This window comes from Scyliorhinus canicula, chromosome 3 (assembly GCF_902713615.1).
Source record: "Scyliorhinus canicula chromosome 3, sScyCan1.1, whole genome shotgun sequence".
In the NCBI taxonomy this organism is placed as follows: Eukaryota; Metazoa; Chordata; class Chondrichthyes; order Carcharhiniformes; family Scyliorhinidae; genus Scyliorhinus; species Scyliorhinus canicula.
Genome location: NC_052148.1, coordinates 273262752 through 273287536, shown reverse-complemented (window position 1 = coordinate 273287536; position 24785 = coordinate 273262752). Strand labels below are relative to the sequence as shown.

Genomic DNA, 24785 nt, shown 5'->3' with positions numbered 1-24785 from the left:
GAGGTTTCATGGATCTGGTGAAGCAAGTGGTTAAGAATTTGAATGAAGCTGTGCACAGTCAGCAAAGATGAATTGAGGGTAAATGTTGTGATTTCTCAGCCCTCCCTCCCCTCCAGTGACTAATGTCTGGAGAGTTAATAATGATTGTATCAGCTCATTTCATCAGATTCCTGAAGCAATGATTGGCTGTGATATGGGCAGAGCCTGAGAAGCAGGATGATAAGTTTGCAGAGCGAGCTGCCTCACACAGTCAGACTGATCCACTCCAGCTGACTCCAGCCCAGTCACAGCTGAGAAAGTCACTTTTTACTCGTCTCCAGTGATCTCCGCGTCCTCTAGAAGTGGTGAGGTAATGTCAGAAATGTTTTAAGCAATTTCATGTTCTGCTTATTCAAGTACAAACTGAGAGTCAAATGGCTGAAGGTCTATTTAACAGTTTGCAGAATGTACAGTGCTGTGTTATATATCTGTAATAAAAACACTGAGAGGATGATTAATCTTTGGTAACAAGTGAAGAGGATTTATTTGAAATGGGAGACCTGTATAGGGGCTGATCTAAAGTATATTTTTAAAAGTTTCCCTATTGGAAGTGACTGCCTGTGTCTGAGAGATTGCCCCAGGAAAGGGATTTTGCTAATTGTCATGGAATTTTATTTGTGTTCAAACTCTCACATTCAATATATTCCAATTTATTTGATGACATTCAGCAGATTAATTTTTAAACCTTTTAAACCTTATTTTTCAACCTTCAGGGTTTGTTCAATTTGTGCATCTTCGGGATGAGTTTCAGACGGTGATAGGAAGTTTTGGGGAGTTTGAAATCAGCCTGGAACATTGGTAGAAAACACAGGTAGAAATTGCCAACGTCCTCCTGCCTCACGGGCATCTGAACAGATTGTGTTGTCTGATTCAGCCCTGATGGGTGACAGCTCTACGCCTCTCACCTACCCCAATCGAAGGCAGTTTCTCAATGCCATCTCGACAGTGGCTGTCCGTTACCTGCCCCCTGATTGATGTGTTGGGTCTAAATAAGAAAATGTTTGTTGAAAGCGTAAGGTTTAAAGCAGTGTTTTAAACGAGGAGAGAGAGAGAGAGACAGAGATCCAGAGAGGTTTTGAGAGGTAATTCAAAAGCTTGGGGCTCAGGCAGCTGAGGACATGGTTGCTGATGATGGGGAGATTAGAACGAAGGATCTTTAAGAGGCTTGAATTGGAGGAATGGAGAGATCCTGGAGGATCTTAGAAATAAGGAAGGGAGAGGTTACGGATGGATTTCTGAAACAAAACGCGAGGTGTTGCTTAACCCGGAGTCAAGGTAGGTTAATGATCAAAGAGCTGAAGAGTGAATGCGACTTTTGTGACTGAGAACAGGGGCAGCTAAGTCTTGTATGACCCGACATTTATGGAGAGTAGACTGTGGAAAGATCAGCCAGGAGTGGGTTGAATGGGTCAACATGCAGAGGTTAACACAAGCATGGATGAGGTATTCAGCAGCAGGTGATCTGTGACAGGGAAGGAATTCAGCGATATTAGAGGTGGAAATGGACAGTCAAATGGTGTAGATATGTGGTCAGAAGGTCATCTTGGGATCACGTATGACACCAAGTTTGTGAACTGTGTGGTTCATCCTCAGACAGTTGCCAGAGTGTGTGGATGTGGTAACTGATAGTTTTTGGATGAGAGGTATTGTTAAGTGTAAATATATGAGACCAGGTTCCACAGACTAGGTCCGTATTACCCTCGGGTACAGACTTAGGAGAGTCTCAACAAAGTTTTTAAGATGATTGAAGATAGAGGGAACTATTTCCTCTGATGGGTGGAGTCCAGTGCAAGGGAGCAGAACCTTAGACTACGGCATGGTGGCACAGTGGTTAACACTGCTGCCTCACAACCCCAGGGACCCGGGTTCAATTCCGGCCTCGGGTGACTGTCTGTGTGGAGTCTGCACGTTCTCCCCTGTGTCTGTGTGGGTTTCCCCCGGGTGCTCCAGTTTCCTCACACCGTCCAAAGATGTGCAGGTTAGGTGGATTGGCCATGCTAAATTAGGCATGGGTTACAGTACAGAGTGTTGGGCCTAGGTAGGGTGGTCTTTCAAAGTGTTGGTGCAGACTCGATGGGCCAAATGGCCTCCTTCTGCACTGTAGTGATTTTACGATTCTATGGTTAGAGCCAACCCATTCAGGGGGGATGTCGGGAAATATTTCTTAACACCAAAGGGGAGTGGAGATCTACAAATCCAGATTCCTTCAGTGAATTCTCATTGACAAAAATCAAATTCTTCAAATTTCCTTTTGGGAAAGGGATTGGATAAATGATGAAAGCAAAGTTAGGATTGAAAAACAAAAGCTCGTACCAGGAGACAATCTTCTTCAGTTTGAGATTGTCACCAATATCCTTGGGTTTGAAAGTAGAGCGATGGTGAAGTTGGGACGATGGCAAAAAGACTAACTCTGTAATCCCAGGGCACAGCTCACTTTCACCTCCACTTTTTACATCTCGGAAGTTGGGACAGTAATAATAATCTTTATTAGTGTCTCATGCAGGCTTACATTAACACTGCAGTGAAGTTACTGTGAAAATCCTCTAGTCGCCACATTCCGGCACTTGTTCAGGTACACAGAGGGAGAATTCAGCATGTCCAATTCACCTAACAAGCACGTCTTTCGGGACTTGTGGGAGGAAACCGGAGCACCCGGAGGAAACCCACACAGACACGGGGAGAATGTGCAGACTCCGCACAGTCACCCAGGTGGGAATCGAACCTGGGACCCTGCTGCCGTGAAGCAACAGTGTTAACCACTGTGCTACCGTGCCGCCAGTAGTATGATGGTGTCAAAATTACAGAGTCCCTGATGCCATCCCTGTCTCAGCCCATCCCTGAAATTGTCCTCTGTGCTTTTGCCACCTCCAGACCTGCCTAACACAATGTACACCCGGTCCGTCTCCCATCCTGCACCCTACCTAAGTCTGAGTTGATCTAAAACTCTGCTGCCCATAGCCTCTATCCCGTCAAATACTGATCATACTTTACCTATCCCTCTGCTCGCTGACCTACACTGGCTCCCAGTCCTGCCCATCACAAGTTTAAGATTCCCACATTCAAAACTGTCCATATCTGCATTGGTCCCAATCTCTGGAACCTCCCCCAGACCCATGTAATCTCGGCACTCCTCAATTCTGTCCCCTTCTCCAATTTCCTTCATCCCACCATTGGTGACAGGCTGGACGTTAAGCTAATTTCCTCACTAGCCCACTCCAATGTTCCTCTTTTGTCTGCTTAGAAATCTCCCTCTCTGGCAAGTTTTTGGTCACCTGTCTGTATATCACTTTACATGCTTCAGAGTAAAATTTTGTTTGCTATCTCTGTGAAGCATCTTGGGAATTGAAAGGTGCTTTTTAAACGCAAGTTGTTGTTGTTGAGCGGCCCTGCCCCATCCCAAAGCCCGGTCATCACTGGAGTGTGGAGCGAAGGGACGGATTGTGGTGGTGGAACAGTGCCTGAAATGAACTTGCTGTTCACAAGCTGATCCGAGGCTGGAAGTTGAGGGTGTGGAGATGCTCATCCGCATGTGGAGATGCAGAAATAGGCAGCAGATGTTGCAATCTCTCCATGGACAAGACCTGATGGTGTAAAGGCAAGCAGCAAAACAAATTGCTCCATCTTCCATTTATCACCCTCACATGAAAATGGAAAGTTGGAATTATTGAAACACAAAGAACTGAAGGAGGCCATTCAGCCTTGCGTTCCTGTGCCTCCCCTTTGAAAGAGCAGTCGGATTTAATCTCAGGCAGCTGCTTTCAGTCCGATTTAAATTCCGCATCCTCAAATACATCTTCAACTTCCTCTCACATTTATTTCTGGAAATAGTTCCCATCACCTTTTCAGATTGCGTGTTCCAGATTCCGATACTTCTCGGGAGGGTATTTTTTTCTTGTGGGGGAATATTTGAAGGCTTTTATATTTAAATTCAGGTTGAGTGTAATTACCTCAGAATGTTGTGATTCCACTTTTCTGGGGAAGTCAAACTGATTATTCAAATATCCTGTTTGCTGGTCTCCATCCTCACTGAACACATCCCAAACTTCTGTCTGCCCATTTCTCCATTACCCCGCCTTTTGCTGACTTAAATTGACTCCCATTCTGCAATAAACATCATGGTTAAAATTCTTCCCCCCCCCCCCCCCCCCCCCCAATTTAAACTCTCAACCTGCTCCATCCCTAAAGCTCATCCATTCCTCATTCTCATATCCCCCCCTCAACCCCCTCTAGCCTCTTCATTATCCTCTCTTCCTTTAAGACCCTCAGTCTTTGACCAATATTTTGGTCAGCACCCTTTCTCCATTCCCTCACTTCTGCCCACCCTCCCTGGCCATTTCACCCCCTCCCCAACTTCCACCATCTCACCATTACTCCCTCCTTGCTCCCATTTTCCTCCTCTCTCCCCATATTTCAGTCTCCCTATATCCCCCTTCCCATTTCCCCCATACCCAGCCCTCTTACAATAGCTCCTTCTTTAGTTCATTTCTTTTGTTGATGGTGCCCCTGTTGTGCGTCTGTTGACATTTTTCTGCTCATCGAAGGTGAGTAGTATGACTCATGGTTCACCAGGGTGTGTACAAACATGCTGACACTCTAATCAGAGGGGAGGTTTTTTATTTATGAGTTTGTGGGATGTGGGTTTTGCTGGCAAGGCCAGCATTTATTGCCCATCCCTAATTGTCCTTGAAAAAGTGGTGAGCCGCTGCAGTCCTCATGGTGTAGGTACACCCACAGTGCTGTTAGGGAGTGAGTTCCAAGGGTTTTTACCCAGTAACAGTGAAGGAACGGCCGATATATTTCAAATTCAGGATGATGAGTGGCTTGGAGGGGAATTCTCAGGTGGTGGTGTTTTCATATCCCAGTGTCGGTATCCTAGCAGTCATGGGTTTGGAAGGTGCTGCCTAAGGAACCTTGGTGAGTTGCTGCAGTGCATCTTGTAGATGGTACACACGGCTGCCCCTGTGTGCCAGTGATGAAGGGGGTAGATGTTGAAGGCCATGGATGGAGTCCCAGTCAAGTGGGCTGCTTTGTCCTGGCTGCTTTGTCATAAGTGTTTTTGAAGCTGCACTCATCCAGGCAAGTAGATAATATTCCATCACACTCCTAACTTGTGCCTTGTCGAGATGGTGGGCAGGCTTTGGGTAGGACGTGAGTTTTTCACTGCAGAATTCCCATCCTCTGAGATGCTCTTGCAGCCACAGTATTTATTTGGCTAGCCTAGTTCAGTTTCTGGTCAATAATAACCCCCCCAGGATTTGATAGTTGGGAATTCAATGAAGGTAATACCATTGAATATCAGGGGTGATGGTTTGATTCTCTCTTCTCGGAGATGATCATTTCCTGGCACTTGTGTGATGTGAATGTAACTTGCCACTTGTCTTCCCCAAGCCTGGATATTGTTCAGGACTTGCTTCATTTGGACATGGACTGCTTCATTATCTGAGGAGTCGCGAATGGTGCTGAACATTGTGCAGTCATCCGCAAACATCCCCACTTCTGACCTTATGATGGAAGGGAGGTCATTGATCAAACAGCTGAAGATGGCTGGGTCTAGGACACTATCCTGAGGAACTCCTGTAGTGATGTCCTGGAGCTGAGATGCTTGACCTCCAACCACCACAACCATCTTCCTTTATGCCGGGTATGACTCCAACCAGCGGAGAGCTATCCCCCCAGATTCCCATTGACTCCAGTTAAGCTAGGGCTCCTGGATGTCATACTCGGCCAAATGCTGCCTTGATATCAAGGACAGTCACTTCAGCTTATCTCTTGAGTTCATCTCGTTTGTCCATGTTTTGACCAAGGTTGTAGTGAGGTCAGGAGCTGAATTACCCTGGCAGAATTCCAATGGGGCATCAGTGAGCAGGTTATTGCTAAATAAGTGGCCCTTGGTAGCACTGTTGATGATTCCTTCCATCACTTAACTAAGAATGGAGAGTGGACTAATGGGGCGGTAATTGGCTGGGTTGGATATGTCCTGCTTTTTGTGGACAGGATACACCTGGGCAATTTTCCACATTGCCGGGTAGATGCCAGTGTTTTAGCAGGACTGGAACAGTATTTTTCCAGCTGCACTGGAAAAGTGACCATTATAAGCCTTTGTCCCATGGCGTTTTAACCCTGTGCTCTCTAATGAAGGAAGGTCTTGTATTGCAGATCAACAAACTGCACAAAAAGATGAAAGCTGTCATTCTCTTCCCGTGCCTGATGGCCACAGTGTTTGCCAGCCCGGTAAGTGTTACCTTTTCCAAATAAGAAGCTACTTGCTAATTAAAATAAAACACAAATAATGCGTTAACTTTTTAAAATGTCTAATAGTCCTGGTTAATTACAGCCCAGGTATTAATCTTAAAGGGCATTGTGTGAAGCTGGTGAAATTGTTTTTCAAATTATTTTTCCAATTAAGGGGCAATTTAGCACGGCCAATCCACCCACCCTGCACATCTTTGGGTTGTGGGGGTGCAACCCACGTAGACACGGGGAGAATGTGCAAACTCCACACGGGCAGTGACCCAGAGCCGGGATCGAACCCGGGACCTCGGCGCCATGAGGCAGCAGTGCTAACCACTGCACCGTCATGCTGCCTTCTGGTGAAATTGTTTGCCAAGACCCGCAGCACACAAGGATGAAGATTTTGTTGCATTGTAAGGGGTATTGTTCTAAAGCAGTGGTGGGAATCCTGCAGTCCATCGGGGCTCTGAGTGTGGCCCACTAAACATTTTGTTGACCGTTACCACATTCCGCTGATATCCGTCCACGTGGTTTTGTACCTATCGGTTTGATGAAGTGATTCGCACGTAAAGCGAGGGCAAGTGAGATGGGGTGCGCACTGATCACTCACAACATTGACTATGAGAGCCATGTGCACGCTCTCTGTCCAATCAAACGTAAATATTTATTTTGTTTTTACCAGATGAAGATGATGACAAATCTATTAATATATTAGTGATGAAGCATTTTCTATAATTTATGAAATATTTGATGTGTATTACATGTATTTAATCTTATTCACGGGGTCATAGTTGGTGAACAAGGCCGATTTCAATCTTCCAGCCCAGCCACTAGCCTAGGTTGCCGATCACTGTTTTAAACACAGACATTTCAGGGCTGTGCCTGGGAACAGGGAGGATTGGGATATCCGTCTAGAGGGAGGAATGGTCTCAGAAAACAATCTCAGAGCAATAGCCAATTTAAAGCAGAGCAGAGAGAGCCCTGTGGGAACTCATGGATGAGGAGGATGTGAAGAGAAAGATGAGCAAAGATCATCTCCGATCACGCTCACCAACCCTCAGGAGGACAGAGGATATTTTCAGCCAATTAAGCCCCAAAACATTGACCGTTTCTCTCGCGAATCCCTGAGAGATTTTCCTCCAAAACACTGAGGCAGCAATGTCTGCAAACCTGAAAATGGGAGAGGGTTACTCAGTTCCAGTGACCATCCTGATAATCCCTTTGTATCATTCACAATCTTCCATCTCATGTTTCAGATCCGTAAAGTCAGAGATGCATCCACCAGTCAGGAGGTAATTTGCCATTTACATCATGTTTAAAATATTGTTCCTTTAATCTGCTTTTTTGAATATAGTATTTTTTCGGTGAATCGATAATGTAGTGTAAACATGTTGAGGAGCTTCATGGAGATGCTGGGATGGACACCGAGCCAAACAATGGACTATTCAGGGGACTGACCAAAAGATTGGTTAAAGAGCCGGGTAAAGAACGGACTAAAAGATGAGAAAAAATGTTGGAGGGCAAGACGTTTAGGGAGGGATTGGCGAGCGTGGAGCTGAGGCAGCTGAAGACACTGCTGCCAATAGCAGAGCAAGGCAAGGGGGAGGACGTACATGTGTTCAGTGCAGGAACCCAACCCTGTATTACCGATCCAAAAATGCTTTCCTGCAACAATCTCCCGACAAATCGGGCAAAAAAGGCCTAAAAAATGCAGATCGTGGTCGAAGCTACCTATTGAGCGACCTCCCCTCTCCTGCCACCACCAGAAGTCTCCCTACTTCCCTGGTTATCTGGACTGTAGTTTGTACTTTAGCAAGTCTGCCTCTTTGCTGTCCCCGTCCTGACTAGACTTTTTTTCTGGCCAAGTTGAGAGATGCTCACTCCCTGAGCCTCCAGCTGCAATCAAATCAGTTTAACTAAAATTAAAAGCTTCTCTGCCTTATAAGGCCCCAGTTGCTAAGCAACACCCACATGCTTATACCTTTTATTTATTCTTCACACCGGAGCTCTCTCCAAGCACAATAGAATCACAGTTGAACTTAATCAACCCCCACACATACAAACAGCTTTGTCCAGCATGAATCTATCTCTAGGTTTCACCCTTCCAGGCACAGAAACATTAAATTAAACACACTTAAAACTAAAACTTATTTCTAATGTTTATAACTACAAATATAAATCCCTTAAAACTCCCCTTGTTTTCCTGACACTTACTACGGCTCCTAAGTTCCATATCCTTATGTTAAGTGGTTGTATCGGAGTTACAGGAGCTTGAAAGAGAAGTGAATTCTCAGCCATTTGAGTATTCTTCTGGATCTCCATATCTACTCACCCAAGCGACTATGAACTTTCTGATCATGTGGATGGCATCATTGCTGGGGTTCTGGTTAAGCTGGTCTCAGTTGTCTATCTGCTTCCTTTCATGGTCGGTCAGTCACCCCCTGTCATTAATGCTCCCAATGGTGACTGAGCACTCTAACCCTTCTGCAGGAATAGCATGTCCAAAAAAACTCCATTTGTCTTCTTTTGATATGCAAGTGTTCTTCCAGCTTCATTCAGTATTTCTTCATTAGATCTTTTCTCCATTTAGCTCACCCTCAGAATACTTAAACATTTAATCTGGGGTTTGTAGAATTAAACCTAGTAATACATGTTCGCCCTACTGTGTCCCAGGGCTAGTTCGAAGAATGATAATGTAGAAATTATTCTGATGACAGGCATGAGGCCTAGTAATATAATGGATCTTGCTGGAACAGTTGACGATGTGGTAACGATACAGGTTACTATTAATCTTCCAATAGCTGAGAGTTCTGGGTTTGAAGAGGTGTACTGCGATCTGTTCGCTGATTTCGACCACTTTGTGTCACACAGATCTCCTTGCTGCTTTAAAGAACTTGTTGGATTTGCATATTAATTGCTCATTACACGCATGTCAGAATGTTTCCTCTGGTTTTAATCATGGAAATACATTTTTAACAATGCAGTAATTGTTAATGCAATGCCAATCAACTCCTCTAGACCAATAGGGGGAGCAATTTAAATTGCTCTGTCTCATCGCTACATCTAGTGAAGCGTTCTTGTAGACTTAAAAATTTAAAACATTTTCTTTCAACATTTCTTTCCTGTCTTTTTTTTTCACTCAGTATAATATTTTCTTCATTTCTCTTTCTAGGCCTGATTTAATTTTAATTCCTTCTTTGCTATTTCTCAGTTTCTTAATACTTAAATATCACTGGTTAAGGAGATAGACTGTTAGTCCCTGTTACCTCCATTATCCTCACCTCGCTCAGAAGCTATGGTGCCAGAAACGTACAAGCTGAACATTACAGGAGAATATTGAACTAATGGGACACCCTGAGAGACAGACTACCCCAGCAAGATGGGGTTGATGGCCAGTCCAAAGTTGATTAGGTCTGTGAATACCTTTGAGCTTTTCCCAATGTAAAACAATTATAGAAATGGAGGGAGTTGTTCCCCATACATTGTGCATGTTTTTTGCCTAATTATAGAATAAGCTTTGAGAATGTTTTATGATGTTATGTCATTGCTCTGTAATTACAATTGCTTCATTTCAATCAACAGAACCTAGCTGGAAATGCTTTCCAGTTCATGAACCACCGCTTTTACCAAACTGGTCAAACATATCCTGGGTTTAACTTAAACAGGTTTCCAGGCCGATTTGGCTACACTCCAAACTACCAATATCCTACCAGCCATGGCTATGGACCATACCCAGGATATACTAACTACAATGGTCAGGATCCATTCCAGCAAAATCCTAACAACAATGATTACATACCTGGCAAGCAATATCCTAACTACAACCCTTTCCTGCAAAATCCGAATAATCCAACACTTTTTAATTCCTATCCCTGGACAATGAGCAGAATTAATGTTTTGGGAGCAAATGGTGCTCAAGTGGGTGTTCTCAGTACAAGTGCTGAGGTATCAACTGAGGACACAAACAATATGGAAGGTACACTGGTCACGATGCCCTTTATGAATATGCCATTTGGTGTACCAGATTATGGGCTGGTACTAAATAACGGAGTACCTGCGGTACCAGGTGGCTGGGTACCCTTTCGACCAGATAATGAAAGGCCATTCACACCAGGGTTAGACACCAATTCTGCGGGCGTTGGGTTCGATCAACAAAACTCTCAGGATCCGGCAACTGAAGTTTTTGATACAGAGGAACCTACTAGTGTTCTCCCATACTCTGACTATGAGCAAGGAATGGACTCATTAGGATTAAATGGTGTAGATGATTCTATGATCGGAGGCAGTAATGAGGGTCTCGGCCAACAAAACACAATCTTTAATCCGTTTGGATTGGACGTGATATTTGATCAATCCTGGAATAATGAAGAATTTTCCGATCAACAAACTCCAAATGAAAACTTGGATGAAGATGATTTAACGCAAGAGGATGAGGTATTTGTCTATTTCTTCTACTTATTGCTAGACATACTAATTAGCTGATAAAATACAAGGGGCTGAATCTCCTCAGATATTTCAGCATTGATAACACGGTATTCTGGCCAAGTGAGGATTCATTAGTTTCTCTACTTTGTGTCTTTGCTCACAAAGGATGTCTCAGCATTTCTGGTACTCATCACATTGAATTACTACCACTGAAACAGGCCACTCAGCCCAAATGGCCAATGCTGGTGTTTCTATTGCTCACTAGCCTCTTCCCACCCTAATGGCCACTTCCCACCCTGCCCCTGTCCTGTGTTTGTCTCTCTCACTCATGTTGGCATTGAATCTTCCCTTAAATGCTTCAGATTTCTAGCCCCACTGTTCTGTCAAATCCCAACCCAGTGTTTCAGTGCTGAGAGGCAGCTAGCCTGCTCGGAGAGTCGGGGACTAGGAGACATACAGACAAACGAGGAGCAGGAGCAGGCCATTCAGCCCTTCAAACCTGCTCTGCCATTCCATAAGATGTTGGCTGGTCTTATTGAATCATAATTTAGTGTAAAGGGGCATCCATTTAGGACTGAGGGGAGGTGAAACCTCTTCATTCAGGGGGGCGGGCGGTGTGAATCTTTGGAATTCTCTACTCGAGAGCTGTGGATACGGAGTCATTGAATAAATTCAAGACTGAGATTGATAAGAGTTTTTGGACACTAAGGGAATCAAGGGATGTGAGGGAATCCAGTGGAAAGAGGTTGAAAATTGGCCATGATCTTATTGAACAGCAGAGCAGGTTCAAGGGGCTAAATAGTAAACTGCTGTTCCTATTTCTTATACTCCCATATCACCACAAAAAGCAGGAATATGTCAGTGTTGCTGCAGTCTGTGGTTCCCTTGTCCAAATCTGGCACCTCTCTGTACAATGACTTTTAAAATAGAAAGATAAAAAAGACACAAAATAAAGGACGTATGTAAAAGAACATAGACTATTGATTAAAGCTACCAATCCATGGTGTTTATTGAGAAAATGAGATCAGTACCTTGACTGTAATAATTGAAAGTTTATAGCAAATGCTTCAATGGTTTTGAAAAAGCAGATCACAGGGTCCCCACAATAGCCCATATCTGGTATAATACATAAGGGGCTGGTTTAGCACAGGGCTAAAGAGCTGGCTTTTAAAGCAGACCAAGGCAGGCCAGCAGCACGGTTCAATTCCCATACCAGCCTCCCCGAATAGGTGCCGGCTGGAATGTGGCGACTAGGGGCTTTTCACAATAACTTCATTTGAAGCCTACTTGTGAGGATAAGCAATTTTAATTTCTTACATTGATTCCCAGCTCTGGACGTCCTCAATACTTCCACTAGGTGCACAAAGGTTTTTGTTTTCGATTGTTCATTTAAATATTTTATATTTTTGCACAATTCAAAATCTCAAGCATGGCAGCACGGTAGCACAAGTGGCTAGCACTGTGGCTTCACAGCGCAAGGGTCCCAGGTTCGATTCCCCGCTAGATAACAGTCTGTGTGGAGTCTGCACGTTCTCCCCGTGCCTGCGTGGGTTTCCTCCGGGGGCTCCGGTTTCCTCCCACAGTCCAAAGACGTGCAGGTTAGGTGGATTGGCCACACTAAATTGCCCTTAGTGTCCAAAAAGGTTAGGAGGGGTTATTGGGTTACGGGGATAGGGTGGAAGTGAGGGCTTAAGTGGGTCGGTGCAGACTCGATGGGCCGAATGGCCTCCTTCTGCACTGTATGTCCTATGTTCTAAACCAGTAGGTGTAAACTTTTAATTGAAATGTATCTGATTTTAAAAATATCTAATATTATCAACATGACTTGCACAGAAGTTGTATCCACAGGTGCATATACTTTCAATAATCTGATGGAAGTTTCCCTTCTGTTTGCAGACCCAGAATATTGGTGCCAACACGATGGATATGAATTCAATGGCCTTTTCTCAGGAGGAAGGTAACAATGATGATGGAACAGAATCCAATCTCAATGTAGCAGTGTTGAATAACAATGGACCATATACTCAGGAGCAGGATAATGCCCAATCCATTGAAGATGACCTTAATCAGATGAATGTGGCGGGTACCAATCAGCAGATTGATACTCAATCCACTGAAGATAACCTCAATCAGATGAATGTAGCGGGTACCAATCAACAGATTGATACTCAATCCACTGAAGGTGACCTCAATCAGATCAATGTAGCAGGTTCCAATGTCAACAATGGATCTCATTTCAATCAGGATGAAAATGGTGCTGGAGTCAATGTGTATGATAGCAGTAAGACTGACAACATACAAACTGAACTCAGTAAGTATTTCCTCAGTTTGGATTTATCAGTAATAATGCAAACAACTTGCTTACTTGAGTCATAATTCTTACGGTCCTTTTCCCGTATTTCAAAATTAAGCTCGAACTAACTTTTCATCTTTACAGTCTCATCAACAATAATAGAACTGTAATAGGGTGGTGAGCATCTGGAACGGACTGCCAGAGGCAGTGGTAGAGGCGGGTACAATTATTTCCTTTAGAAAAGTTAGACCATTACATGGGCAGGGTGGGTAGAGAGGGATATGGGCCAAATGCGGGTAAGTGGGACTAGCTTAGTGATAGAAACTGGGCGGCATGGACAAGCTGGGCCGAAGGGCCTGTTTCCATGCTGTAAACATCTATGACATGAGTGTTGAGAGGTGACTGTGTGTTTGGCCTCATTGACCTTTTATTTCTTGTCCTATTACACTTTGCTGCTGGTGATGTGGACCTTCCAGTTACAAGATGGGTGAGGTGGAATGAACTTAGGAACATTACCATTTACTTGTTCTAACTGCTTAGAATTCTTTAAACATTGTAGTCTCAATTCACCAGCTCGCACTCTCTCTCTCTGTCTGAGTGTAGGTCCTGGTTCTCATTGGGAATGGGTGTGAGACTGAACGCTGACACTCACCATCTCAGAGGCCCTGAAGGACAGCTCTCTGCTCACGGGAGCAGCAGCATCAGAAGAGAAAGGAGAATGTCAGAGAGCAAAGATTATAAATATTCACGGCAGTTACCACCAATCAATTGAGGCTTTAAATTATGACTGCATTAAGATCATTGAAAGACAATTATGCACAATAAGGGCTGTTCATCGTAACTCTTCCCCCCCCCCCCTTCCCCACTCCCCTCCTTCCCCACTCTCCCCCCCCCCCCCCCCCCCCCCCAAAACAACACGAATGAAGAGAACTTTACAGAGGATACATTTTATTTTATTCCTATTTTAGACTCTTGCAAGATGGTCCACTGCAGACATGGAAGGGTCTGCAAGCTCAATGAAATTGGTTACCCCACTTGTATTTGCCAGGAACCAACATCCTGCCCTGTAAGCTCCCCTGAACTCCAACAGGTAAGACCAGTTAACCATTCTCAACTTTACGGCTGGGTAAAAATGAAGGAGCTCATACTGTCACAATCTTCCCATTTTTTTCCACTGCCACAATTTGCCCCCATGTTATGAATGACAATTGAGGTTTGAAGGAGGGAAATCCCACTTCCAGCAGGTACAGTAGAGAAAAACAGGATATATCTAAATAAATGAAGCAATCTGAAATAGAATCTTACAGCCCAAAAGGAGGCCATTCGTCCCATTGAGTCTGTGCTGGCCTTATGAAAGAGTTTTCCAGTTAATCCCACTCCCACTGCTTTTTTTCCTTAGCCCTATGAATTTTTCATTTTCAAATTCCCCTTATTGAATCTGCTCTGACTGCTCTTTCAGGTAGCGCGTTCTCACTACATAGTGAGGAATCTCAGCTCCCCTCTGCCACTTTTGTCAATTATTTGAAGTTTGGGTCCTCTGGTAACCAGCCCTCCTATTGGTGGAGAGGGAATTTCCCCATCTTCATGATTTTGAACACTTCCATTATATCTCTTATAACCTTCTCTGCTTTGAGAACATCCCCAATCCTTCCACATTGACTGAAGTCCCTCATCCCTGGAATCGCCCTACCTCCTCTGCACCCTCTCCAGGGCCTTGATGTTTTTCCTCATGTGTTGTGACCAGGATTGAACACCATCCTCCTGTTGAGGCCTAACCAGTGATTTGTCAAGGGTTAGCATAACTTACTTACCTTTGTACCCTCTCTTTTTTTTAAAAATAGGACAACCTGACTATAAAATGCCTTGGTCAACTTGTTTTGTCCCCTTCAGAGATTTGCGTCTATAAACCCCTCCATTTTCCGTTCCATTTGAAATTGTCTCGTTCACTTCACATTGTTGAATTCTTCAATCTTCTTTCCAGCATGCATGAAGCTTATTTTCTCCCTGCATGTCATCCTACATCCACCATTAATACCTTGAGAGATGGTAATCGTTTAGCCAGATTCCAAAACATTTTTCCCCTTTAATCAGCTACCAGGGTGCAATAAGATCCAAGTTTGACATGAGCATCCTTCAGGTGGAGACATGTCTCAGCTTGGCACCCCTGACTCAATACAAGAGCTCCTGACTCTGAACCTCATTGGAAGTTACGTTAAACCTGTGTAAAACATTGGGTTAGTCTCAACTGGAATATTGCATTCAGTTCTGGGCACCTCGCATTGGATTCACACGTCGAGGAAGCAAGAGTAGCATTTTGAGAGTGCCTTCCACGTGATTTTTAAAAATAAATTTAGAGTACCCAATTCATTTTTTTCCAATTAAGGACAATTTAACGAGGCCAATCCACCTACCCGCACATCTTTGGGTTGTGGGGGTGACACCCACGCAGACACGGGGAGAATGTGCAAACTCCACACGGGCAGTGACCCGGGGCTGGGATTGAACCTGGGACCTCGGCGCCGCAGTCCCAGTGCTAACCACTGTGCCACGGGCATTTTTTCCTCAACAGAAAATAATCCAGCTCCCTCTTGAAGGCCTCTATTGAATTTGTTTCCACCGTATTCTCAGACCGTGTTCCAGGCCCTAACCACTCACTGCACAACCTCAGGTTGCCATTGCTGCTTTTGCCAACACCTTAAATCTCTGCTCGCCTGGTTCCCGATCCTCCCTCCAATGGGAACAGTCTCTCCCTATCCTCTCTGTCCAGACCTCCATGATTTTGAACCCCTCTATCAAATCTCCTCTCAATCTTCTCCTCTCCAAAGAAAAGAGCCCCAACTTCTCCAATGTGTCACCATATCAGATATTCCCTGGAGCCATTCTTGTGAATCTTTTCTGCACCCTCTCTAATGCCTTCAATCCTTAATAAGTGTGGTGCCCAGAACTGAATGCAATATTCCAGTTGAGATTAAACCAATGTTTTACACAGGTTTAACGTAACTTCCTTGCTTTTGTAAACTATACCGCGATTGATAAAAGTAGGATGCTGTAACCTCTATCAAACATTCTCAACTTGACCTGCCATCCTTCACTGATTTTCTTTGGACCTATATCAAAGTCCCTCTGTTCCTTCACCCCCGCCCCCCCCTTTTAGAATTCTGCATTTTTGTTTTATATTTTCTCTCCACGTTCTTCCGACCAAAATGAACCACTTCTGCATTTATTTCATCTGCCACTTACCTGCAAGTTCCACCAACCTGTATTTGTCATTTTGTAGTTAGTTCTATACTATCCTTATTGTTTACACAATACTTCCCAGTTTTGTATCAATCACAAGTTTTGAAATTGTGCTCCGTACACCAAGGTCTAGGTTATTAATATACATGAAGAAGAGCAGAGGTCCTAACACCAACCCTTCCTGAGGGGAACTCCACTCGACACCTTCCTCCAGTCTAAAATAACATTGACTAACCACTACTTTGCTTCTTGTCACTGGGCCAATTTTGTATCTATGTTGCTGGTGTCCTTCATATCCCACAAGCTCTAAATTTGCTCACAAATCTGCTACTCGGTTCTTTATTTTTTGGAAGTCCTTTACACCACGTCAGCATACCCCCCTCAACCCTCTCTTGTTACCACATCAAAAATCTTCAGCCAGTTACTTACTAGCTTTCTTTAATTAACCCCAAAGATGTGCAGGTTGGGTGGATTGGCTATGGTATATTGCCCTTAGTGTCCAAAATTCTATGATTAACCTAGGACAAAAGTTCGGCACAACATCGTGGGCCGAAGGGCCTGTTCTGTGCTGTATTTCTCTATCTATCTATCTAACCCACATTTGCCCAAATGACTGAATTTTGTCATTTGTTTTAAGTTTCCCTACCATTGAGGTTAAATTGACGGACCTGTGGTTGCTGGACTTATTGCCGCACTCTTTTCTGATCAGGGGAGTAACATTTGCAATTCTCCAGTGGTCTGGTACCACCCATCCCACCAAGTCTAACGACTGAAAAATGATGGCAGTTTCCACTCTCCCTCCCCTCAATGTTCTTGGACACTCATCTGGTTCTGAAGCTTTTTCAACTTGAAGTATCATAGAATCCCGACAGTACAGAAAGAGGCCATTCGGCCCATCGAGTCTGCGCCGACCCTTTGAAAGACCACACTACCCAGGCCCTATTCCCCCTCCCTGTAACTTCACCCTAAGGCGCAATTCAGCATGTCCAATCCAGCTAACCTGCACATCTTTGGACTGTGGGAGGAAACCGGAACACCCGGAGGAAACCCACGCACACACGGGGAGAACGTGCAAACTTCACCCAGTCAGTCACCCAAGGTGGGAATTGAACCCGCGTCCCTGGCGCTGTGATGCAGCAGTGCTAACCACTGTGCTACCATGCCGCCTCAGACAGCATTTTCAATACCTCCCTCCTTATCAATTTTCAAGTATCTGAAGTACCTAATCTTTCCCCATGACCTGGGCAGCATTCTCTTTCTTGGTAAAGACAAATGCAAAGTATTAATTTAATAACTCCAGCCATGTCATCTGCCACCTCACTACTACCCCAGTCTATATTCACATGATTAAAGTCCCCCTTTATAATTACTCTAGAACTCTCGCAATTAATGAGAACAGAGAATGCTGGAAAATCTAACAGGTCAGGCAACATCTGCGAAGAGGGAAAGAATTAACATTTTAGATCAATGACCCGATTAGTTTTCTTTCAGTGTATTGGCTTGAAGTACAGGAGAAGAAAATTGTCCTTGGTTGCTTGCTTCCTTCAACACTTTTGTCTGATTTGATCTAACAGGTATGTGGCACTAACAACCGGACATACGGAAACTCTTGCCAGTTTTTCGCTTCCAAGTGTCTTCTCGATGGAACCAAGAGGGGGCACAACATTCACCTGGACTACATAGGGCCCTGCAAATGTAGGTTTTAATTATTCGCAAAAATATATGTACGGCCCATGACGAATGACCATAGGATCTGCTGCTATTATGTAGTGACCCATGGCTTACTCCATTTTGATATTTCCACTTCATTCTTAGAACATTAGTTTGCTATATTATTAGTACCCAGTGTTACATTGCACATGTTCTTGTAGTGCATTAGTGCTTCCCTGCCTCTGAGTGAGAAGCTGAGTTTGAGGTCCACCCCAGGACTTGATGACCAAGGATGTTGTGTTCAGAACTCGGCTGAACGGGTTGAAATCCTTCCCACACACTCACTCTAATGGCGGGTGGTAAGATTGGGAGAGATTCCTGCTCAGCTGTGTGATGGAAAGAAATTGGAGCCTCCATCATCATTACCCATAATTCCTGACTATAACGTGTGATGTACCATCAATTGAACGCGAGACGAGTTGCTGAACAAAAGTATGGCTTTAATCTACTAGATGTTAGCCCTGCGGTCGATTGCAGTAGAAGGACGGCCGCCGGGAGTACTGGGTATTTATACCCCTCCCTGGAGGCGGGGTTAACTCAGCCTCTCGACCAATCGGGGAGCGTCACATGACTGGTCTCAACCAACCGGTCGAGAGGCCCATGACCGACCAGGGCCAATGGTAAGCCGGTGTTCTGCACCAATGGCAGGCAGCTATGCTAATCATACCACCACAACATGTATGTAAACGTCCATGTTCACTTGGACTCTGAGTGAACTGTGACACAATACCACCAAAGTTACATCATGTGTACAGCATGGCACTCGGTCCCATTGATCTAGGTTGATAATATCTCACATGATCCTCTTCCCACCCACCTTCACCTCGACCCATCACAAATATCCTCCTACTTCCTTGTCCCTCATCCAGCTTCCCCTGTAATGCATCTATACTACTCACCCCAACTTCTCCCTGTGATATTGTGTTCCACATCCTCTGGGTAAAGGAGTTTCCCCTAAATCCCTGGTGGATTTGTCGGTGACGATGTGTCAGCAGTGCCTCACTTGGGAATCACAAAGTTTAAGTTCCCTTCCAGGGTATTATTCTCCAAACACAAATTCTGCCATCAACACATTCTGATCTCTTAATGTGCCTCCTTCAGCATCCTTCTTAGTCATTATCACCTCCATTTACATTAACTTTGTCTTTCTGTCCTCAACATCTTTGTTGATCTCCACCTATTGCTGGCCCCCTATCCAGCCCACTGCTCCACTCCCCTCCATAACAGTATAAATCTCGATCTGGAGATGCCGGCATTGGACTGGGGTGAGCACAGTAAGAAGCCTTACAACACCAGGTTAAAGTCCAACAGGTTTGTTTCAAATCACTAGCTTTCGAAGCGCAGCTCCTTCCTCAGCTGAAACAAGAAAAGGGCATCGGCCTGATAAAGGCCACATCTTTCGTACCTAGCTGAAACATCAACCCATAAGATATACAGGTGCTCTCTTTATAACACTCGCGCAAACAGATATATTGACTTCTGTTTCTTTGAAGAGCAAGCTGAGAATCCATTTGCCTATCTCGACAGATATTGAACCAATTTTATTTGTACAAAACAATTTCAATTGTAATAAAACAACCCAGGATTAGCCAGTTTTTCTGGAAGATTGTTCTGTATTGAGAGAGAGAAAACCTTTAACTTGATTTATTTTTGTTCTGTTCAGACATTGCACCGTGCTTGGAAAGCGAGCTGAATGAGTTCCCCCTTCGTTTACGTGGCTGGCTGAAAAACATTCTGGTAGAGATGTATGAGCGAGATTTGTATTCTCCTGGTTTACTGTCCCCGAAAGAGAGAACAACAGTAAGCAATAATTCTATACACTTTAAAAAGGATGAAGTGTTTCCCTGCAGGCACAGAGTGTGATGTATGGAAAATCGTTGTCCTTTACTGTTATAATCTGGAATGCACCTCCATAAGCAAATGTATTGGTAACTTTCAATAAGGGATTGGATAAATACTTGATGGGAAAAATTGGGAGGGTCATGGTGAAGAGTAGGGGAATGGGACAAACTGGGATAGCTCTTTCAAAGGGACAGCACAGGCCCGGTGGGGCTGAATGGCCTCCTTCGCCACTGTATGATTCAGTACATCAGCAGCAATCAGGCAAAGATTTGGTGAAACGCATTCCCTGTGAGAAAAGTTAAAATATTTTTCTCCAAGTTTTGGCTTCATGGCTGTCCTTTCAAATTTAGCCACAAGTTGGCAGCACCTCGGTTTTTAACTGCGAGGGGTTGAGAATGGGGATGGATTGGAACTGCGATCCGCTGCTGTGGAAATGAGGCTACTTTTAACTCCCAGGAATCAAATAAATCCTTCCAGCTATGTCCTGGCTGGAACACGCCATGTGACACACAATGGGGCTGCTGTTTTAGGAAAGCATTCTGTTTGGTTAAGGCAATGATGCAGCTCCCCCCGCTACAAGGAGACAATGTGTGAACCTATAATCATTCTTGTAGGATGGCAAGGAGTTCCCTTCCTCGATTAGACACCTGGCATCTTTCTCCTCTCCCCCCCCCCCCCCCCCTCCCCACCACATACACACACACACAGACTGACAATCTTCTGACAGATGATCCCTTCTCCCAAATACTGCACTGCATCAGCAATTTGATCTCCCTCGCTGTTTAAAATGGTACTCCAGATGAGACAGGAATTCCGCCAGGACTATCGAATAGCTTCTCACACGGTTATGCTGATTGGTCATAAAAACCCACTTCACAGTCTGTTATATTAAGTTGCGTCCTGTAAATAGTTAACAGCACCAGATAGTTTGGGGACGGTACGGCCGCACAGTGGTTAGATATAGATTTATTGTCACGTGTACCGGGGTACGGTGAAAGGTATTCTTCTGCATACAGCCCAGGCAGATAGTTCCATACATGGTTAGCACTGGTGCCTCGCAGCGCCAGGGTCCCGGGTTCGAATCCGGCCTTGGGTGACTGTGTGTCGAGTTTGCATGTTCTCCCCGTGTCTGTGTGGCTTTTCTCTGAGATTCCTCCCACAGTCCAAAGATGTGCAGGTTAGGTGGATTGGCCATGCTAAAACTGCTCCTTAGTGTCCAAAGATGTGCAGGTTAGGTGGATTGGCCATGCTAAAACTGCTCCTTAGCGTCCAAAGATGTGCAGGTTAGGTGGATTGGCCATGCTAAAACTGCTCCTTAGTGTCCAAAGGTGTGCAGGTTAGGTGGATTGGCCATGCTAAAACTGCTCCTTAGTGTCCAAAGATGTGCAGGTTAGGTGGATTGGCCATGCTAAAACTGCTCCTTAGCATCCAAAGATGTGCAGGTTAGGTGGATTGGCCATGCTAAAACTGCTCCTTAGCGTCCAAAGATGTGCAGGTTAGGTGGATTGGCCATGCTAAAACTGCTCCTTAGCATCCAAAGATGTGCAGGTTAGGTGGATTGGCCATGCTAAAACTGCTCCTTAGCATCCAAAGATGTGCAGGTTAGGTGGATTGGCCATGCTAAAACTGCTCCTTAGCATCCAAAGATGTGCAGGTTAGGTGGGGCTCCTGGGCTAAGGGTGGGGGGTTGGGATAGGTAGGGTGCTCTTACAGAGGGTTGGTGGAAATACAATGGGCCGAATAGCCTCCTTTGCACTGTGGATTTGATTGCTTTTATTGCAAAGGAAGAGATATGTTGATTCCTAGTTCGGGTTTACAGATCATGTTAAAGTTATTTATCTTCCTGTTCATGTTTTATAAAACAGGTCTGCTTAATCATTTCAACTTGAAATGAGCATTACAATCCCAAAATATCTGCTCGGGGTTCTGTTGAGTTCTGACTGGCAACAACAAGCAACACAATTGTATTAATGCTTTCTTTCCTAGGTGAAGAAAATCTATGACCATGAGCACCATCTTCACCCTCGCGATTACTCCCTCGACCAGCTCTTCAATGACTTCAGTCAGAATTACCAAATGTACATCTACCCAGTTCACTGGCAGTTCTCTCAATTGGATCGTCATCCAATGGATGGGTAAGGATTAATATTCCCTTTTTGTTGGTTTTTGTTTACAAATGAACTAATCTAGAACATAGAACATACAGTGCAGGAGGAGGCCATTCGGCCCATCGAGTCTGCTCCGATCCACTTAAGCCCTCACTTCCACCCTATCCCCGTAACCCAATAACCCCTCCTAACTTTTTTGGACACCAAGGGCAATTTATCATGGCCAATCCACCTAACCTGCAAGTCTTTGGACTGTGGGAGGAAACCGGAGCACCCGGAGGAAACCCACACAGACACGGGGAGAACGTGCAGACTCCGCACAGACAGTGACCCAGCCGGGAATCGAACCTGGGACCCTGGCACTGTGAAGCCACAGTGCTATCCAATTGTGCTACCGTGCTGCCACGGCACGACAATACTCTCATTTTAATTAACCAAGAAAGGGCAAGAGGTCAACAGCAGTAGTTGGAACTGCGCCAAGCTCACTAAGATGTGGGGTTGCCGGCGTTGGACTGGGGTGAGCACAGTAAGAAGTCTTACAACACCAGGTTAAAGTCCAACAGGTTTGTTTCAAACACGAGCTTTCGGAGCACAGCTCCTTCCTCAGGTGAAGGAGCTGTACTCCGAAAGCTAGTGATTCGAAACAAACCTGTTGGACTTTAACCTGGTGTTGCAAGACTGGTGTTACAGGGCTCACTAAAGGAGATCTGCTCGTATTTTACAATTGCATTTTTATTTAACAAGATGCTAGCCTTCCTTTGCAGCTAGCTTTATACCTAGTCTGTTTTGCAAATTTGGTTCATTCAAATATTTCCCTTTCTTAAAAGTTTAAATCGTTACAGGCATCGGAGTGTGGTGACTAGGGGCTTTTCACAGTAACTTCATTGCAGTGTTAACGTAAGCCTACTTGTGACAATAAACAATCGTTTCAATTGTTAGAGGAGTGACCGAATGTCATAGTGTGGTGCAATTCACCATCCACGTAGGGTTCACTGGTGAAATTGGTCCAGACTGATTAAAGGGAAAGTTACAAATCTTTTGATGCTTTCATTGTGTTTTCAGTTATCTCAGCCACACTGAGCTGGCACCTCTCCGCACCCCCTTAATTCCCCTGGAGCACTGCACATCTCAGTTTTTCGGAGGGTGTGACCTTGATGGCGACAAAGATATCTCCTTGAGAGAATGGAGCAGGTGTTTCGGCCTCAAAGAAGGTGAGGACATTGAACAGAAGTTTCCTGAGAGGTCAGGGAAGAGGCAGAGGGCTTTAGGGAAATGACTTGCAGTCTCAGGTGTAGGTACAGCTAGCAGGTTTGGGATTGGGGCAAGGAGGGGATGTAGTGAATTAATGCACAAGAAATGGGAGAGCTAGGGGTGGGGGAACAAATTGTATAGCTGGAAAAGTTTAGATCGAGAGCAGCAAGTCTGTCAAGGGATTTAACCGTGATGGTGAGAGTTCTGTATGAGGCACAGGGAACCCAATAATGTAGGTCAGCGGGGTCAGGCTCAGGAATGATGTTGAGTTTGACCTTGCAGGATAGAACATAGACAGTGGAGTTTAGGATGAACAAGTTTCTAGAGGGTGCAGAATGGAAGGCCAGTTGGGGGGAAGCATTGGAATAGTTGAGTTTGTTGGTGATAAAACCCCAGCGCTGAAGGTTTTAGCAGTAGATGGGCCAAGTCATATTTGGAAGCGCTCACTGTTAAATGTGAAATTAGGTAGACTTTATGATAGAGAGTACACAAAGTTGGAAGATTGACTCGGGGCTCCGAATAATAATAAGAAAATATCCCAATTATACTCTTAAAATTGACTCTTATTTCTGTTACAGAAGATATAAATCCCAACTTGGTCTTCTAATGTGCTGACTAACCATGTTGAAGATTATATTGGACCGAAACTTTGATTCTTATACATCTGACAGTCTTTGATCTATCAAGATGCTACTGCTGGGCAATTGATATCACCTCCATCACTGGAAATATTCAGATATAAATGTCTTTTTCATGCTGTTTAATTATTTTATTTGGGGCATAAGGTTTTCTGGTTTTTTATAGAATAGGAATACTAAATGCTGAGGACTTTCTCATGAAAAATCATCAGCTTCCCAAGCTGGTTACACATAGAATGGAATCATACAGCACAGAAAAGGCCCTTTGGCCCATTCCATCTGCGCCGGTCAGGAAGAATTTCAGCAGTCATTGATTATTAGCCATTAAATATCAGGTCCTATAAATTTTGTTTAGCGTCAGTACAAGTCATCAAAGACATGGGCATTCCTATTGGAGATATTAGTGCCCTAGTATCTATTCATGTTCATATTTTTATGTGTGTGTGTATGTGAGAAAGATTAGAGGGCTTTTAAAAAGTTACTTCTGTAATGAATGACTTGATTTTGATGTTGTGTTTTTTCTTGTTAAATCTATTTGATAATTCTACTTCTAATAAAACGTTTTGAAAACACCTTTCCTGGGGACTGATTTAATTATTTGGGTGTGGCTTCAAATTTTTGGATGTTGCAAAGATCCCATGCTTTAAAAGTGATTAAAAGATAGAAATGTACAAAAACTCTTGAGTACCCCCATCCTCGAACGGTATGTGCCTGGAGCTCCCTCAATGGTCCAGAGGGTAAATGGTACATGGCCTTGGTCGGTTATCCATAATCACACTCTGTTTGTTCTGATTTTGGTGTTCTCAAATGAGGAAACAATGGAGATAGTTGGATCTGGCTGCACAATTATGTCCAGCAATGATATAAAATATAAACAGTCAACACACATTTTAAAATGGAAGGTCTTGCATTACTAACTTCATTGAAAAGGCAAGAGGGAGCGGGTAGGTAAAGGTAATGTAGTAGATGTAATATATCCAGATTTCCAAAAAGGTTTCAGTAGGATAGCAT

The 24785-nt window shown here is 44.3% G+C and overlaps 1 protein-coding gene across 2 annotated transcripts; it reads left to right on the top strand.

The window, feature by feature from the left end:
- The first annotated feature begins 199 nt into the window (after positions 1–199).
- On the top strand, positions 200–24349 carry LOC119963556 (SPARC-like protein 1). 2 transcript variants are annotated; one of them, XM_038792862.1, is made up of 11 exons: positions 200–344; positions 6196–6270; positions 7527–7562; positions 9853–10704; positions 12592–13006; positions 13957–14078; positions 17800–17920; positions 19599–19735; positions 21764–21912; positions 22948–23096; positions 23715–24349. In XM_038792862.1, the coding sequence occupies exons 2-11, from the start codon at positions 6217–6219 to the stop codon at positions 23741–23743; spliced, it is 2064 nt and encodes a 687-aa protein (XP_038648790.1). In that variant the 5' UTR covers positions 200–344; positions 6196–6216; the 3' UTR covers positions 23744–24349. The 2 variants fall into 2 exon arrangements, with proteins under 2 accessions (XP_038648790.1, XP_038648789.1); XM_038792861.1 differs by having other exon boundaries at positions 200–349.
- Positions 24350–24785: the final 436 nt, after the last annotated feature.

Coding starts and splice junctions, on each gene's coding strand:
- LOC119963556 (XM_038792862.1), top strand. CDS start 6,217: ATGAAAGCTGTCATTCTCTTCCCGTGCCTGATGGCCACAGTGTTTGCC. Junction 21,913..22,947: donor GATCGTCATCCAATGGATGG/GTAAGGATTAAT, acceptor TTGTGTTTTCAG/TTATCTCAGCCACACTGAGC. Junction 23,097..23,714: donor GTGTTTCGGCCTCAAAGAAG/GTGAGGACATTG, acceptor TTTCTGTTACAG/AAGATATAAATCCCAACTTG.